A 15,305-nucleotide genomic window follows, 5' to 3' on the forward strand; every position below is an offset into this window, starting at 1 on the left:
GGTTTCCCTCTGGGGGTGGGTGGAGGGAGGGGGGTTAAGCGGGTTGTCCCGAGGAGGAGAGTCCGGTCCTGCAAGCTGCAGGACCCCATCGGGGGGAGGGGGGCCTCTGCGCAGGGAGGTTGTGTCCCCCCCCTTTGGGCTGCCGGGAAATCCGTGGAAAGAGGCTCGGCCCCGGCTGCCCTGGCTCCGCTTCCCCCACGTCCGGTTGCCCTTCTCCCTGCGGGGGAGGAGCTGCTGCTGCTCTCAGGAGGGGGGGGGGGCTTTCCATGCCCAGACGATAGTTGCCCGACACTCGCACATACACACCCACCCAATCTTCTGGGAGGGGCAAAGAGGCTCTGGGGGCTTGGCCAAAAAGGGCAGCGTCCCCCTGGCCTCTCCCTCCCCCCAGACCCTCCTGCCAGGCCCCTGCTTGCTTGGCCAGTGGGTCCTCTGAGAGCCCCTAAGTCTGCCTGCCTGCCTTCCCCCTTTTCTTTGGGACGTGGGAGGCCGCCCAGCTCCACCGCACTCGCCACCCAGTCCGTAAGCGGCACAGGAGCCCCACTTCTTCTTTCAGGGAGCGGCCGCAAAGCTGCCTTCCAAGGCCAGCTCCCCAGGCTCTCTGGCCCACAGCCGCCTTGCCTCTTGACCCACACTTCCACAGAGCCTCCACAGTTGGGCCCTGTCCTCTCCTCTCCTCACGAAGAGCCCAGCCGGGACACCCGCAGGCCGCTTGCCCATCATTCTTGCACAGCCTGCCCCTTCCTGCTCCTGGCCTCATTGGTTTCTGTGGTTACCGTGGCTTTTCTTTGCTGATTCCTTTGGGGGGGGGTCTGGAATCCCCACCGCAGCCCCTCCTAATTCTGTGGGTTTCTGCAAGGGACCCACCTCCTGTGCTGCTGGAATTCCTCCTCACCCAGCGCGGCTGGTGTCTCATCGCTTTGAGGGCGGGGCTTGGGACAGCCTGCCTGGCCCTTTCCACGGAAACTCTGACTTGTTCTGGTAAGATTATTTTTCTGCGACACCCCCACAAACCAGAGTGAGTAAGAATCTTTCCCAAAATTATCCTTCCTCTTTTTCTCCGGCCTCCAACCTGCGGCATCCCAGGGGATTGGTGGGGTCAGCCTTGGCCGCTCCATTGTGGGGTGCCCGATTGGTCCCTTAGGTTGCTAGGCAGATCCTGTGACTTCCCCTCTGTGGCTGGGACGGGGGTGCAGGGACACCACCCGCCCACCTCCCTGGACTGCAGAAGAGGTCACTTGTTTCCAGCTCAGGTCTTCGCCCACCTTTGAACTTAGCGTCCTGCACTCCAAGGAAAAATTCTTATTATTATTTATTAGATTTGTATGCCACCCCTCTCCGAAGACTCGGGGCGGCTCACAACAACAGAAACAATACAAATCAAAAATTGAAACAATTTAAAACCCATTAATATAAAAACATCTCATACAAACCATACATAAAGTGGAAACGGCCCAGGGGAATCAATTTCCCCATGCCTGACGACAGAGGTGAGTTTTAAGGAGTTTGCGAAAGGCAAGGAGGGTGGGGGCAATCCTAATCTCCGGGGGGAGTTGTTTCCAGAGGGTCAGGGCCGCCACAGAGAAAGCTCTTACCATGGGTCCTGCCAGACAACATTGTTTCATCAACGGGACCCGGAGAAGGCCAACTCTGTGGGACCTAACCGGTGGCTGGGATTCATGAGGCAGAAGGCGGTCCCGGAGATATTCTGGTCCAATGCCATGTTGGGCTTTATAGATCATAATCAACACTTTGAATTGTGACCGGAAAACGATTGGCAACCAATGCAGACTGTGGAGTGTTGGTGTGACCTGGGCATACCTGGGGAAGCCCAGCTGCATTCTGCACGATCTGAAGTTTCCGAACACTCTTCAAAGGTAGCCCCATGTAGAGAGCGTTGCAGTAGTCGAGCCTCGAGGTGATGGGTCTCCCCCAATTTCCCTGTGATTCTGCTTCCTCTGAGGCAGCCCTGGGTCGCCCACGCTCATCACCTGCTCAGGTGTGGAAAGGTGGTGGCACCACTCTGGCTGGACCCGCGTTTGCGTGGCCCCCTGTAAGCCTTCCTCCCACCTCTGCCTCTCTCTGCCTCAGCCAGACGTCCAGGGCACCCTGCAGGCTGGCACGGCTTCTCCCAGCTTCTGCACAATCCGGGAGGGCAGCGAAGGCAACGACTTGCCCCCTCAGAACAGAGGGGGCTTGGGGAGGGAGGGGCTGCATCTTGCTGCGGTTGTATTTGGGAGCTCCTCCCCACCCCATGCTTATCCTCCCCGACTCCCGCCTGCTCCTGGCAACAGCCTGGCCCTCCAGTTATCCGTTGTTCCAGGTCTGGAGGAGACCAGAGCAGTGGTGGCGAACCTTTCTTTCCTTGGGTGCCAAAAGCGTGTGCACGCATGCTATCACACAGGCGCAAGTGCCCACACCCATAATTCAATGCCTGGGGAGGGCGAAAACTGCTTCCCCCCCCCCGGAGGCCCTCTGGAGGCTAGAAACGGCCTGTTTCCCAACGTCTGGTGTTTCACCCTTTCCAGGCTCCGAAGGTAAAATCTCCCCCCCCCTCCCCGGAGGCCCTCTGGAAGCCAAAACTGCCCTCCCAGAGCCTCTGGTGTGAGCCAAAAATTAGTTGGATGGCACACCCATGCACACTGGAGCTGAGCTAGGACAACGGCTCGCGTGCCAGCAGGTATGGCTCCGGTGCCATAGGTTCGCCATCACTGCCATGGAGGGTCCGTCTGCTGATGCCCCAAGAAGGAAACCAGCACAGATGGGCTAATAGCTTCCTTCCATTTCATGGACATTTGAAATCAAACCGCTGTGAAGCCACCTGACAGCTCAGTGAAAGGAATGAAAGAGCCACCAAGCGCCCGTTTCAATGCCTCGGTGGGCCTGCTCCTTTCGCGGGCAGGAGGCCAGTGTGTGGGGCAGCTGAGGAGCTGACCCATGGCTCTGAGCCGCTAAAGCTTCCCCTGCAGATCTGGGGCTGAAGATCCTCCAGGGTGAGATCAGACATGGGCACCAGCCCCCCCCCCCGGAAGGAAGGCAGAGACCGGCCCTGGGTGGGCCAGTTGGGGTCTGTGTGTAGCAGCCCCCTGTTGGCCCCTTGAAAGAAAAGGAAGAAAACCCCCAGGAGACCAGGAATAACAAAGGCAGGAACAGCTTCATCGCAAACGAAAGCAAAAAGGGGGAAACCGGCCCATTGGACCAAAGAAAATGCAGCATTTCCATACCTTTCCCACCCCCTCCCATATCCCCCACCCCTTAATGACTCAGCGCTTCCCCTGTCCATTGTCCACCTCCTACTTTGGGTGTATCTCCCTCAACCCCTTGGAACTTTCCAGAGGTCGTCATCCCTCATTGGTGTTCACACCTTTCTTGTTCCTGCACCGTAGTTTCCCCGTCTGCTGTTCCTTCTTTCTAGAGGTCATTTGCACGGGGGGGGGGGGGGGGGGCTGTGGAAGAGGAACAGCTCTTCTCCTTTTACAGGGAGGGGGGTCTTGCTTTTCACAGAAAGGGGGCCCTCACAAGTCCCCCCTTTCCCCTAAAGGAATCGGAGTCCTTGGCATCCGCGGATATTCTGTCGCGTGAAGCTACTCCTTGGCCACGCCCACTTTCCCTCCTTGCACAACCCCCCCTGTTTCTGACCTTTCCAGCAGTTCATACATGTGGGCAGGTGTTTGACACAAGCAGAGGCCACAGGTCTTAAGACACACCGGCCAGGCCAAATCTGCCACATATTGTAAAGGATGCTGTGCAAGGCTTATATTCCAGCGCTGGGGTCATTCTTTCCCAATATCAATAGTATCTAACCTGACCTTCTTATTCCTCCCAGTTCATCCGCCCATAATCCAGAGGCCGATGGACCGAAGCCCTCCTCCGCTACCAGCTGTTATAACAGGTGAGGTTTCATTCATACGTTTTGCCAAAGCACAAGCAACAGGTCCTATTGGCTTGTGGTTATGTGGTGAAGCAAACCAGGAAGATGCCCTCAGAAGCCCAGCTTGGACAATACCAGTCTTGCCATTACATTCTGCATCCTCTGCGTCAGTGACAGATCTTTTACCTCTGTAGACATTTTCCTGGTTATTATCAAACCGTACTGGGGACATAGGCCGTTGCCCTGGCTATGTTCATGACGGGGAGGGGGCACTCTTCCTCCACCTCCAGGGGTTTCTTCGTGTGTTGTCCCTCTCACCTCCCACCACAATGTCCACAGAATATCATGATGTAATGTTCATCATTTCATAGTGGAACTGGGTTTCCTGCGAGATAAGTGGAAGAATTTGGCTCTGAGGACTTCTCCTGCCCAAAGGGAGCGACCCCTGCCGCCCACCCCCCACTTCTCCAGTGGGGCCCAATGCCACAAGGTAGGAACGTGGCCGGAAGCCTCCCACCCTGGCTGTGGACCCCAAGTTCATAGTGGAGCCACGGGGCGGGGGGGGGTTGGCTGCAAGGTTTATCGGAGATGGTAGTTCCTTTTTCTGTTCTGCACTGGTCGGAGCACGGCTAGAATACTTTGTTGTCCAGATCCTGGGAGTTGCGTCCAGGGAGGATACAGATGTGGAGGGTTCAGGGAAGGTCAGAGCTGAGGGAGGCAGCGTGGAGGCCCAGTCGGCAGATGAGGAAACATCGGAGGAGGGGCAGGCAAGGGGGCAGCGTCATTCCAGGAGGCAGGAGAAGAGGGAACGGGGGAGGGGGCTTGGTTGCAGGAACATTGGTCCAGCCTCAGAAAAACTCCCCTCAGGGCTCTCCAGGACAGTCCGTGGTGGACGCTTCTCGCTGGGAGCTTCTGCAAACATGGGAGGGGGTGGGCGACCGTCCCTGGGGGATGATGCGCAGGGAAGCCGAGGGCTCCTCTGCAGGACAGGATGGCCAGCTGGGTCACCCGGGATCCTTCCCAGCCCTTGGAGCTCATCCAGGCACTCTGGCATCGCCCAATTGTCGGGGGAGGGGGGGCAGGAAGAGGTTGCCTTGGCTATAGCCGCTCCCTCCGCAAGGGAGAGTCCCGGGCAGGGCGGGGGATGCCCTGGCAGCCGTTCCCTCCCCTCCACTGCCCGCCCCCTCCTCCTGTGTCAGAGGTTTCCTCTCCCCCCCATCAGAAACGGGTATATTAGGTCAGCCCTCCTGCTGCCTCCTCTCAGACCGACTGAGGGACCCACAAAGGAGAGGTGAGTGCTCTGCGGGAAGGAGGGGACGGACGGACAGATGGCTACTGGCAGGGCAAGTCAGTGTTGACGGCTGGACCCTCCAGCCGGGCTTTTCCTGAGGCCGAGAGGGAGGAAGGGGCCCAGGACCCCCAGCTGCTTTGGGCCCCCAGCACGGCCTCCCCAGCCCCACTTCCAGGCTTGGGGTGATGCTTGGGGGGGGGGTTCCCCAACCATGACCTCACAGCAGATCGTCTGGTCTTCCTCTCCCCCTCCAGACAGGTCACCCTCCCTTCGCCTCGCCTCACCTCGCACAGATGCTTCTGGGACAGTGGGCAGCCCTGGTGGCTGTGGTGGTGGAGGCCACGGCTGCCTTTCCCTCCCCACGTAAGTGCCACCTTTGCCAGCTGTTTCCCCTAGGGAGGGCCGCTAGCCAGACACCATGCGCAGGTGGCTGGGGCCCAAACCTTCCCCCTCCAGAGTTCTCCCAAAGTTCACAGGCGCCCCCCCTCCCCCGAGTGGAAGAGCCAGCATCAGCTGCCCCCAAAGTGGGGGGGGGATTTCTGGCCAAGGAAGAAAGGCCATCTACGAATAGGCAAAGGGGGGCGGGCGAAAGAGCAGGGCTCCCAGCAGCCTCCAGCCCCCACCCCCCGTGGTTCCCTTGGAGGGAAATTCGGAACAGAACGTAGTGAGTGGGGGGGAGCAGCTAAGAACCCAGAACTGCTGGGACAGGAGGGTTGCGGGGAGGGGGGTTTTGATGTGTCCAGGAGGGGGGCAGAAGACGGGAGGGGGGGGCCGAGGGCACAGTCCGCACAACTGCCACAAGAAGCACGGAGTCGGGAAGGGGCTCAGAGTTGGGGGGGGGGCGCCACCCGCGCAAGAGGGGCCCCTTCTGGTGGCAGCACCCCAGCCGCCCTCTGCTGCTCTGGGAAACAGAAGGCTTCCCTCCTACGGCCTGGGCCCCCCAAGATTTGGGGCTGGGGTGGAGACACCCCCCCCCAAATAAACCTCTGGCCCCAACGGTTGCCCTGTGCGCTGGGTTCTGGACCGGCTCAGGGCTAAAAGCTGGCAGGACCCCCGGCCGCCCCACTGAGCCCCCCCCCCCCCGGTCTGGGGTTTTGCCCCCAGTGGTGATCAAGGAGGAGTCCGAGAGCCTCTCCAGGAACTGCTCGGTCTCCCCCGGAGAACACGTGGAGTGGAGGCAGAACGGCCAGCCGCGGGAGAACTCCAGCAGAGAGCTGGTCATTGACAGCCTAGACATCCCTCATGCCGGAAACTATTCCTGCTGGGCCGGATCCCGACTGGTGCAAAGCTTCTACCTGGCCATCCGGATGGACCACAGCCACTTCATCAAGGCAGAAGGTGAGCGGGGAAGGGGGTGTGGCAAGAATCCCCATCTAGACCCCCAGCCTCGTTCTCTGGCCCCACCAGCCTTCTGGCCTTGGAAAGGGAGCGGGCAGGACTGGGGGGGCTCCTCCCTCCCTCCACCCAGGGCCCCCTTCCTGCTGGCCCCTCCTAAGCATCCCAGGAGGGCTGAGGAGCCCCGCCCTTTGCTTGTAGGAAGCAGGAGGGGGGCAAGGCTATGTCGGCAGCCCCCTCCCCGGGAAGGACAGAAGCTGCCACCTGGGGAGGGTGGGGGGGAGGGCAGCATGGGTTCTCCTCCTCCGGCCGGGCCCTGGAGCTCCAGGTTCAGATTCTCGGGGGTGTGGGGGCCTGTGGGTAGAGAGAGGCAGGAAGAGGGGCCTGGACACGCCCTGAATCTTTGCGCCCGGTTCTTGCAGGGAGCAAGGAAAGACCGGCCATTACCTGCTGGGCTCCGTCGTACAGCGGCACCTTGAACTGTTTCTGGAAGTCTCAGAAGGCGGCGACTTTTCTGGTCCACCTGAAACACAGGTGAGGGTCACCGTGACGCTCTCTCTCTCTCTCTCTCTCTGCTCCAGCGCTGAGCCTCACAACCAGGACAAGCAGCCTCCGCCCGCTCTGGCTGCAGCCAGCAGGGGGCGCCACGTTCACCTCCTCTTTACAGAGACATAGAAACCTAGAAGATTGACGTCAGAAAAAAAGACCTCATGATCCATATAGTCTGCCCTTCTACTATTTCCTGTATTTTATCTCAGGATGGATCTATGTTTATCCCAGGCAGGTTTACATTCAGTTCCTGTAGATTGACCAACCACGCCTGCTGGAAGTTTATTCCAAGCATCTACGACTCTTTCAGCAGAATAATATTTTCTCATGTTGCTTCTGATCTTTCCCCCAACTGACCTGAGATTGTGCCCCCTTGTTCTTGTAGAGACAGTGGGGCTGAGCTGTGCTCCACGGAAGTGGCGCTGCCCGGGCACCAGGATGTGCAGATCCAGTTGAAGAATTGCTCCCTCTGTCCCCACGCGGAAGAAACGCCCGCCACGCCCCTCCGTCTGGTGCTGCAGGCGCTCTCGGCATTGGACGGCATGTACGCCGAAGCGTTCAAGACCTTCCTCCTGCGGGATATCGGTAGGGAAGGCTCCACTCCCCCCACATCCCGGACAGTGGTGAAATCCCCCCAAAATTGCCCTGCTTGTTCTGTGGGCGTGGCTTGGTGGGCGTGGCCAACTTGCAAAATGTGGTGAGACTCACTCAGCCAATGCTCTTGCTTAGCAGCCAAAATTCTGGGATCAATTGCGGTCTGCATCTCTTTCTGTTTCTCTCTCTCTCTCTCTCTCTCTCTTTTCCTTTCCTTCCTTTCTCTTTCTTTCTTTCTTTCTCTTTTTTCTTGTCTCTGTCTCTTTCTTTTCTCTCTCTTTCCCTTTCTTTCCTCTTTCTTTCTTTCTTTCTTTCTTTTCTTTCCTTTTTCTTGTTTCTTTCTCTCTCCTCTTTCTTTCTCTCTTCCTTCCTTCCTCTCTTTTCTGTCTTTTTTCTTGTCTCTCTCTTTCCCTTTCCTTCCTTCCTTCATCTTTCTTTCTTTCTCTTTTTCTTCTTTCTTTCTTTCTTTTTTTCTTTCTCTCTCTCTCTCTCTTTCTCTCAGCAATGGAAAAAAGGAGGAAAGTGCTCTGGGGGGAGGGCTACAGGCACCCCCCCTGTCATGGGCTGGAGGTGGGGGGCAGGACCCGAGGCGGAGGGGAAGGCAAGCAGGGGGAGGCATTCAGCCAAAGGCACCAGGCCCAAAAGGCGAGAGCGATCCTTGCCACATCCCTCCGCAGTGGCTCCTCCAACGAGCGAGCACAGCAGGTCTTTCTCCCCTTCCCGGAAGCCCCCCACCCCAATGCCCATTTGCCTTCTGACGTCGCCAGTGGGTGGGTGGGTGGGTGGGCAGCCTTTGGTGGAGGTGCAGCTGCTGCTATGGGGCTGGGGGGGGTGGCGGTGTCCCAAGACGGCAGGCAGACATCCCGTGCACTGGTGGGAACCGGTAGAATTTCACCCCTGAGGTTCATGGCCCTTGGAAGACCCCACCAGTGGCCTGAGCCCTCCAGCCCTGCAGGTGAGATGCCCTTTGCCAGGCTCCCCCCCTCACCCGCCCGCGAGGGACCTGCTGTGGCCCAGGGGACCCTACAGTGGGACCCCCGGTCTCTCTGTCCATCCCTATGCACTTGGGCAGAGGGTCTCCTGCCCTAACTGACACCCCGGTCCCCCAGGAAGGAACATTTGGGGAGGGCTGGAAGAGCTGAGCCACCCGACCTCAACCGAAGTTTCTTTCCTTGGAGGGAAGAAGAGGGGTGGGGGCTTCGTCTCGGGCCCCCGGAGGGAGGGGCCGAGGGGGAGTGGGGGGATGAGGAGGTCTGACGGGACCCCTGCTCTCCTTGCAGTGAGACCCGATGCTCCTGCCTACCTGAATGTCACAGGGGGGAAGGTGTCCTGGGCCCCCCCGGCCTCCTGGGACCTGCCCACCACCTACTTCCCCTTGCGGTATCATCTCCGACTGGAGTCGGCTGCCGGCCGCCAAGAGCTCTACCCCCTCGTAAGTAAGCCCCCTGCCGGGCTCATCGCGGGTCCCATTGAGGGCTGCTCTGGATCTCTTGGAGCGGAATCCCGACAGCTCACGTTGACTCGAACTCTGCACGCGTCTTGGGGTGAAGCCCCATAAAGTGCGGGCAGTGAACAGCTGGCTGTGCTAATCCCCCAAACCCAGCAGCCAGTGGGTCAGGTCCCGACTGATGAGGTCACCCAGGCAGAAACCTGGGACAGCTGCCCGGCATTGCGGGGGAGGGGGGGAGGGCTGTGCTGGTATACTGTCACTGCATGGGGATGCTCATCCCACGGAGGTGCCCTTCCCTCGGCTGCCTAAGGGAGCGGGGTCTTCCTCCTACCGTGACCAGCAATGGGCGCAGATGCCGGCTCCAGACCAAAGGGAACGAGGGGTATAGACCCCTAGGCCCCCTTCTCCCAGCTCCATGGTGCCCTCTTTCTGTTGCAGGCTGAGAAAGAGTGGGTCACCGGAAAGAACTGGCACAAGGCGCAGATCCGCTGCCAGGACGCTCTGACCACCTCGTCTTGGAGCCCTTGGCGTGAATGGAAGAAATGAGGAAACAAGCTATACAAGCTCTGCCCCTCCCCCCGTCGCTGGCATATGTCAAATAATTCTGGTGTTTTGCCAAGTGATCTCGACTAGGGGTCTGCTGAACGGTCGTTTATTTGGCAGCTTCAAAATGCTGTCTCTCTTATATACAGTATTGGTAAACCTATTCAGAATGTCAAGTATAAGATAGGCGGCATTGATCTGGCAGATGGCCCTCACTTTGTTAAGGACCGAGGTGATGTACTTGCTGGATCTATGCTCCAAATCTCCCTGTAACATTGTTGCTAAAAAAAGCATTAAGAGTTGTAAACTTAATTTTATGAAGCTTTTTCTCTGGCAACGTTGTGTTGTTAATCAGAGCTTATAAAACGTATGCTACACCAATTTTAGAGTATTGTTCAACTGTTTGGAATTTCCTTGGTACATCTGGCATTCAATCGAACTCCAACAGGAGAAAATTCATGCACCCCCCTGTACAAAATAAATTCCTCATGCTACTAGGCTTGAAATTCTCAGTTTGGGTAATTTAGAACTATATACTGATGGCATGATATAGTTAAAATTAATATGATATTTTAAAAAAAAAATCATTTCATTAGACATGTCACTGAGAATATTTTATTAGATATAAACGTGTGCCAAAAACGTATCTGTGGAACTCGGTTCAAACAGCGTATTATTTATCTTTACCTGCCGTTTCCATTCTATTGTATAATATGGTTAACATACCAGGACCGATTGGAAAATTATCAAGGGAAATTTAAAATCAAATCAAGAGTACAATTAATAGCAGACGGAAACGCCTATGAATGGTTTCCCCATTTACAATCATTTAAAAGATTTAAACGAGATAAAAATATGGAATGGAGCAGAGAATTTGAAATATAATTGTGTATGATTACGAACATGTAATTGCTAAAATGTACAAACTTTTGTTGAAATTTAAAACAGGAATAAGAGAAAATCTATGAGCTGGGAAAGCGTGTGGTTTAAAAGGCTGAAACTTCCATTGTGAATTTTAATAAAAGGATGCATCATTGGTATATAATGCAGTTGTGGGTTCTAAATCCCGTCGCTAGCGGTTCATGTGAGGGCTCACGCATGCGCAAGGCTTCTGCACATGCGCAGAAGGTTCCTGGGTGGGTGGGTGGAGCCTCCGCGGCTACCGGTTGGCTGAACCGAGAGCAGCCAGCCACCCCTGACAGGATGTCAGAGAACATGGCGGGGCTGCATAAAGGCCGCATTTCAGATCTACACCTGGAAGTGTGGACTACACGAAGGGGCCGTTTATCATGTGGGTGGACAACTGAAGAAGTTTTTAACACGTGGGCTCAGGTACCTTCAGAGGATTCAATGGGAGCGAGAACTTTTGGAATTATAAGCAGAAAAAAAACCATGGAAGCGTTTTTGTCAATATGTGACTGCCACGGAGGTCTTCATATCTGAAAAAAGATGGGAGGCTTTAACTCTACCCACTAGGGAAGACTGTTGCTGAAATGGATAAATTCTTTGAATGGAAGAGTATCTACATTTATGGATGACTGGGGGGCTTTTATAAACTTTTTGCATTAAAAGAAGAGACACGCATGTGATTTTAGAGAGAGGTAATTGCACTTACAGCTGCTATGAAATATTGGAAGCCATTTCTTTGTATCTATGTATATTTCTTTATCTCTTTCTGATTATTTTTTAGTTTTCATTTTTCATTACACTTTCAGCTTTTTATGTTCGTTCTTTTTCACTTTTTCGGTTTTGATTTGATTTACTGTAGTTCTTATTACTGTTCTTAAAACCTTTACTAACATATACATATATAATAATGGAGAACAGTAATTGTCCTTTCCAGCAGGCACAAATGTTTACGCCGGACCCTGCAAAGCAGGCCAGAACCACAAGGAAGGAAGGAAGGAAGGAAGGAAGGAAGGAAGGAAGGAAGGAAGGAAGGAAGGAAGGGGGGGCAGATCATCCTTCTCAGCTCCTGGAGAAATGGGGCCTTGTATGGAGCCCAAATCCTTCGTGTGTGTGCGTGCGCGTGCGCCCCTCCGCTGGTTTCCCAGTCTGCCCTCTGCGGTGGAGAAAAACCTAACAAACACAATGGAGACCGCACTCTGCCTACAACAGGTTCGAGGCCAGGTCATCCCTCCAGTTTAGACCAAACCCTATCAGAGCCAAACTGAGCTAGAAAAAGAGCAGCCCACGAAGCCCCGACCGTCCCTCCTCCATCAGCACCCCCAAGGCCAAGGAGCTGCGGGGGCCCTACGACTTCAAGAAGGGCTGGTCAGTCTCTGCCCAGAAGGGCGCCAGCTCTTGTACCGAAGGGCAAGCAGGGATGGAGGGGGCGCACGAGGCAGCCGGGCGGGGCTGCTGCTGCTAGCTCCGTCCTCCCGGCTAATCAGCTGGCAGCAGCAAATGCGAAGGGACGCCACTCCCCCCCCCCAACTTTGTCGGTTGCCTCCCCCCCACCTTGGCCGCCAGGGGGCGCACCGGCGCCAGGGAACTCCGCCTGGGCCGCCTTTTTCCTCCTAGCCTCGACCCCCGGGACAAGGGCCGCTCCCCTGAGCAGTGCGCGGGGCCAGGGAGCTCCATGGGTGGCTCCTCCTGCCGGGCCCGCGCGTTCAGCCTTCGGTCAGCCAGCCAGCCACGAGGGAGGGCCAACGGGCGGGCCGGGCAGAGGCCAAGCTCCCCGGGGAGAAATGCCAGGGGCCGCGGGCCCTCCCTGCCAAGCCGCCACGCAGCCAGAGCAGCTGCGAGTCCCCCAGTGAAGTCGGCAGGAGGGGAGGGCGGAGACCCCGAAGGCGGCCCACTCCGCGCGCCCTGAGCGGAGGGGGCGGGGGCTCCCGTCGGGGTGGAAGAGAAGCCTTCTGGACGCCCCTCTGGACTGTCTTCCGGTGCCGGGAGGGCGGCCGAGTCGGGAGGGGTCGCCAGCACAGGCGCTCCTTCTCCGCGACCCGCGCTGCAACGGCCCCCCGCGGCCCCTTGGTGCAAATCCAGCAGAGCAGCCGGCGAGCAAGGAGGCGGCGGGAAGGGCAGCAGCGGGTTGTTGTGGTTTCAACTGGTTCCGTGCGGCGGGCCGGAGTCCTTTGGCAAGGCAGCTCCTGATGCATCCCTGTCCGGCTACTTGGCGGAGGCTCCACGCAGGGGAAGAACGGCTCACTTCGGCGCGGAGGGCGGATGTCCCGTTCCCCACTCGCCAGCCAAGGCGTTCAAGTGGACGGTCGGCAGAAGGGCCCGGGGGAGGGAGGGCTGAGCGTCTTCTCCCCGCCTGCTTTGCGTGGGGCTCCAACTTAAACCCTCTGCAAGCGCCCCCTCCCGCACCGTTCCCTGCGGGTGCGGCCTGCAAGCGGACAAAGCCGGCTGCGGCTCAGCTGCCCGGTAGCCCGCCCATCCTTCCGGGCCTCCTTGTCACCCGGAGTCCGGGCGGAGGTTTCGGGAGGCCCTCGGGACATCCAGTCGGTTCCGAGCAAGCGAGCGGCGCGGAAGTGGAGGGCGCCTCTGCCGGCAGCCCGCGAAGGATCCGCCGCGCCCGTGCCCGGTTCCGTTCACCCCAGGGTGCCGGCGGCGGCGGCTCCCGAGACCGAGGTCACCTCGTGGTTCTCCGCCCAGGGCTGCAGGTTCTGCAGGGCGAAGAGCGAGGCGTTCTGCAGGCAGAGGGGGCTCTTCGCTAAGGGCTCCGGCTGAAGGTGCAGCATCAACCGGCCGGCCTGCTGGCGCTGCGCTTCGCGGTCCTCCGCCGTCTGTCGCCTGTTGGAGAGACCGGGACGGCGTCAGCGCGTTGGCTGCTCGGAACCGGTGGGGGGAAGGGAAGGCTGAGCCTGAGTGACAGGCAGCTCCCGCTCCCTCCCGCCCCCGCCCCTCGTCCCAAGCCCTCTGTGGGTGCCTCCTTTTCCGAACTCAGCCCCCCCCCCCCCGCGGCACGGTCGCCGGAAGAGACTCTAAGCAGCCATCCCATCGCAGGGCTCCGCGCACCGCCCGCCCCCCTCCCGCCGTTCCTCCCGCCCCGGTACCTCCACTTCGTGCGACGATTCTGGAACCAGGTCTTGACCTGGCCATCGGTCATCTTGAGCGCTTTGGCCAGGGCGGCTCGCTCCGCGGACGCTAAGTACTTCTGCCGGTGGAACCGCTTCTCTAACTCGCAGACCTGCGTTCGGGAGAAGGAGGTGCGGGGCTTCTTCCGCTTCGGCGGGGTGCGGTTCTGATACGGGTGGCCGACCCGCCTGGCAACGGAGAAGGGTGGCAAGGCGGCTGCGGGCAGACCGAGAGAGCGGAGCCCGTCAGGTTCTGAAGCCTCGAAGCAGGTCGTAGTGGCTACGGAGGGCTCAGGTGGCCGCACCCTCCCCAGGACGCGCCCCGCCAGGTTCCCTCAGTCCCCGGGAAGCCCAGGCCGGCGGGTCGCCGTCTCCTCCCGGCCTTGCGCTTCATCAGCGCCTCAGCTGCGCGACCTACAAACCGTCGCTTTGGCTCCCCAGATCGGCGCGCTCTGGACTCTGTTGGCGGGGGGGGGGGGGGGGGAGACTCCAAGAACAAAACTTCTCTGTCGCAGCCCAGAGCTTGGAGAGCTGCCCCAGCGCCCCTGGCCCCAATGCAAGCCTGCCTGCTAAGCCAAGACTCGTTGGCGCGAGGTAGAAATGCGCGATTCCCCCGCCCCGAGAAAGCGGGTCCTGCCACGGCTCCCAAAAGCAGCTTCCCCCGACGACTGGGTCGCCTCTTCCCGGCCCCAGAAAACTGGTTTCTTTCTAAGGGGGAAGCCTGGGATTCCCCGCAGGGAAAGGCTTCGCTTAGTGTCCGTTTTTGCGCTCCGGAACCCCCGCCTCCCCCTCCCCGGTCGCGGTTGGAAGGGCCGGGACTGCATTCCTGCGTCCTCCTCCCCCCAGTGCTGCTGGGAGTCCGCTTGCTGGCACCCGCGCCCCCCACTGACCGAGCTCCGAGGCCGCGGCTTTGGCCGAAGCTGGTGGGGCACCGCCTCCACGAACGCCGCTCACCTGCCATCCGGTCCTTGGCGAGGCGCCTGCTGTGCTCCATCCAAGAGAAGGCGAGGCCGGCTCCGGTCGGGCGAGGATGGGCGGCCACGGAGGGGAGCGGGCGATGCGCCGGCACTCTGATCACCCCGCTGCTGCCGGGCGAGGCCTCCGGGAGAAGCTGCGGCCCGAGGGAGCTGGCGGGGTCGTAGTCCGTCTCGTAGCCGCTGCTTCGAAAGGCGAGGCCGGCGCCCCCGGGGCCCTGGTGAGAGCTCTGCGGCGGAGGGCAGCCCAGGATCTGGTCGATTCCGAAGCGGATAGGCTCGGGGGGCTGCGGCGGCGCTCCGGGTCCCGCCTGCCGCTCCAGCCCCGGGGCCTCCATCGCGCGCCCCTGTCAGCGCTTCGCGCGGCTGACCCCGGCGGCCCTCCGGCAGCCCTGCTCCGAACTCAGGCGGGCCGCTCCCCGGGCGCCTGGCCGGCAGCGAGGCCGCCCCGCGTTTGTGGAAGGCGACATCGCGCCGCGATCAGGGCCTGCAGGTGGGCCCGACGGAGCGCCACCCGGACCAACCCAGAGGCCGCGGCTGCTCCCGGAGACCGCGGGAGGGGCCCTGAGCTGCGGGCGTTTTTCTCTGGGAAGCCCTCTCCTCCTGCCGAAACTCTCCGGCTTCAGCCCTCTGATTGGTGGCCGCTCGCAGTGATTGACAGGCCGTTGCCAGGGGT

The 15,305-nt window shown here is 59.2% G+C and overlaps 2 protein-coding genes across 4 annotated transcripts; one reads left to right on the forward strand and one right to left on the reverse strand.

Moving 5' to 3' along the window:
- Positions 1-3,195: 3,195 nt before the first annotated feature.
- Positions 3,196-10,675, forward strand: LOC139170047 (interleukin-12 subunit beta-like). 3 transcript variants are annotated; one of them, XM_070756756.1, is made up of 9 exons: positions 3,827-3,892; positions 4,243-4,361; positions 5,094-5,162; positions 5,417-5,525; positions 6,267-6,500; positions 6,920-7,031; positions 7,432-7,631; positions 8,921-9,072; positions 9,529-10,675. In XM_070756756.1, the coding sequence occupies exons 4-9, from the start codon at positions 5,456-5,458 to the stop codon at positions 9,634-9,636; spliced, it is 876 nt and encodes a 291-aa protein (XP_070612857.1). In that variant the 5' UTR covers positions 3,827-3,892; positions 4,243-4,361; positions 5,094-5,162; positions 5,417-5,455; the 3' UTR covers positions 9,637-10,675. The 3 variants fall into 3 exon arrangements, with proteins under 3 accessions (XP_070612855.1, XP_070612857.1, XP_070612856.1); XM_070756754.1 differs by lacking the exon at positions 5,094-5,162 and having other exon boundaries at positions 3,196-3,892; XM_070756755.1 differs by lacking the exons at positions 3,827-3,892; positions 5,094-5,162 and having other exon boundaries at positions 4,349-4,361; positions 5,421-5,525.
- A 2,414-nt stretch (positions 10,676-13,089) lies between these two features.
- TLX2 (T cell leukemia homeobox 2) lies at positions 13,090-14,967 on the reverse strand. The gene is made up of 3 exons (XM_070756711.1): positions 14,610-14,967; positions 13,635-13,872; positions 13,090-13,371 (listed from the first exon to the last, which is right to left on the reverse strand). Exons 1-3 carry the CDS (start codon positions 14,965-14,967, stop codon positions 13,170-13,172), a joined length of 798 nt encoding a protein of 265 aa, XP_070612812.1. The 3' UTR covers positions 13,090-13,169.
- Between the last annotated feature and the right edge of the window lie 338 nt (positions 14,968-15,305).

This window comes from Erythrolamprus reginae, chromosome 7, assembly GCF_031021105.1.
Source record: "Erythrolamprus reginae isolate rEryReg1 chromosome 7, rEryReg1.hap1, whole genome shotgun sequence".
In the NCBI taxonomy this organism is placed as follows: Eukaryota; Metazoa; Chordata; class Lepidosauria; order Squamata; family Dipsadidae; genus Erythrolamprus; species Erythrolamprus reginae.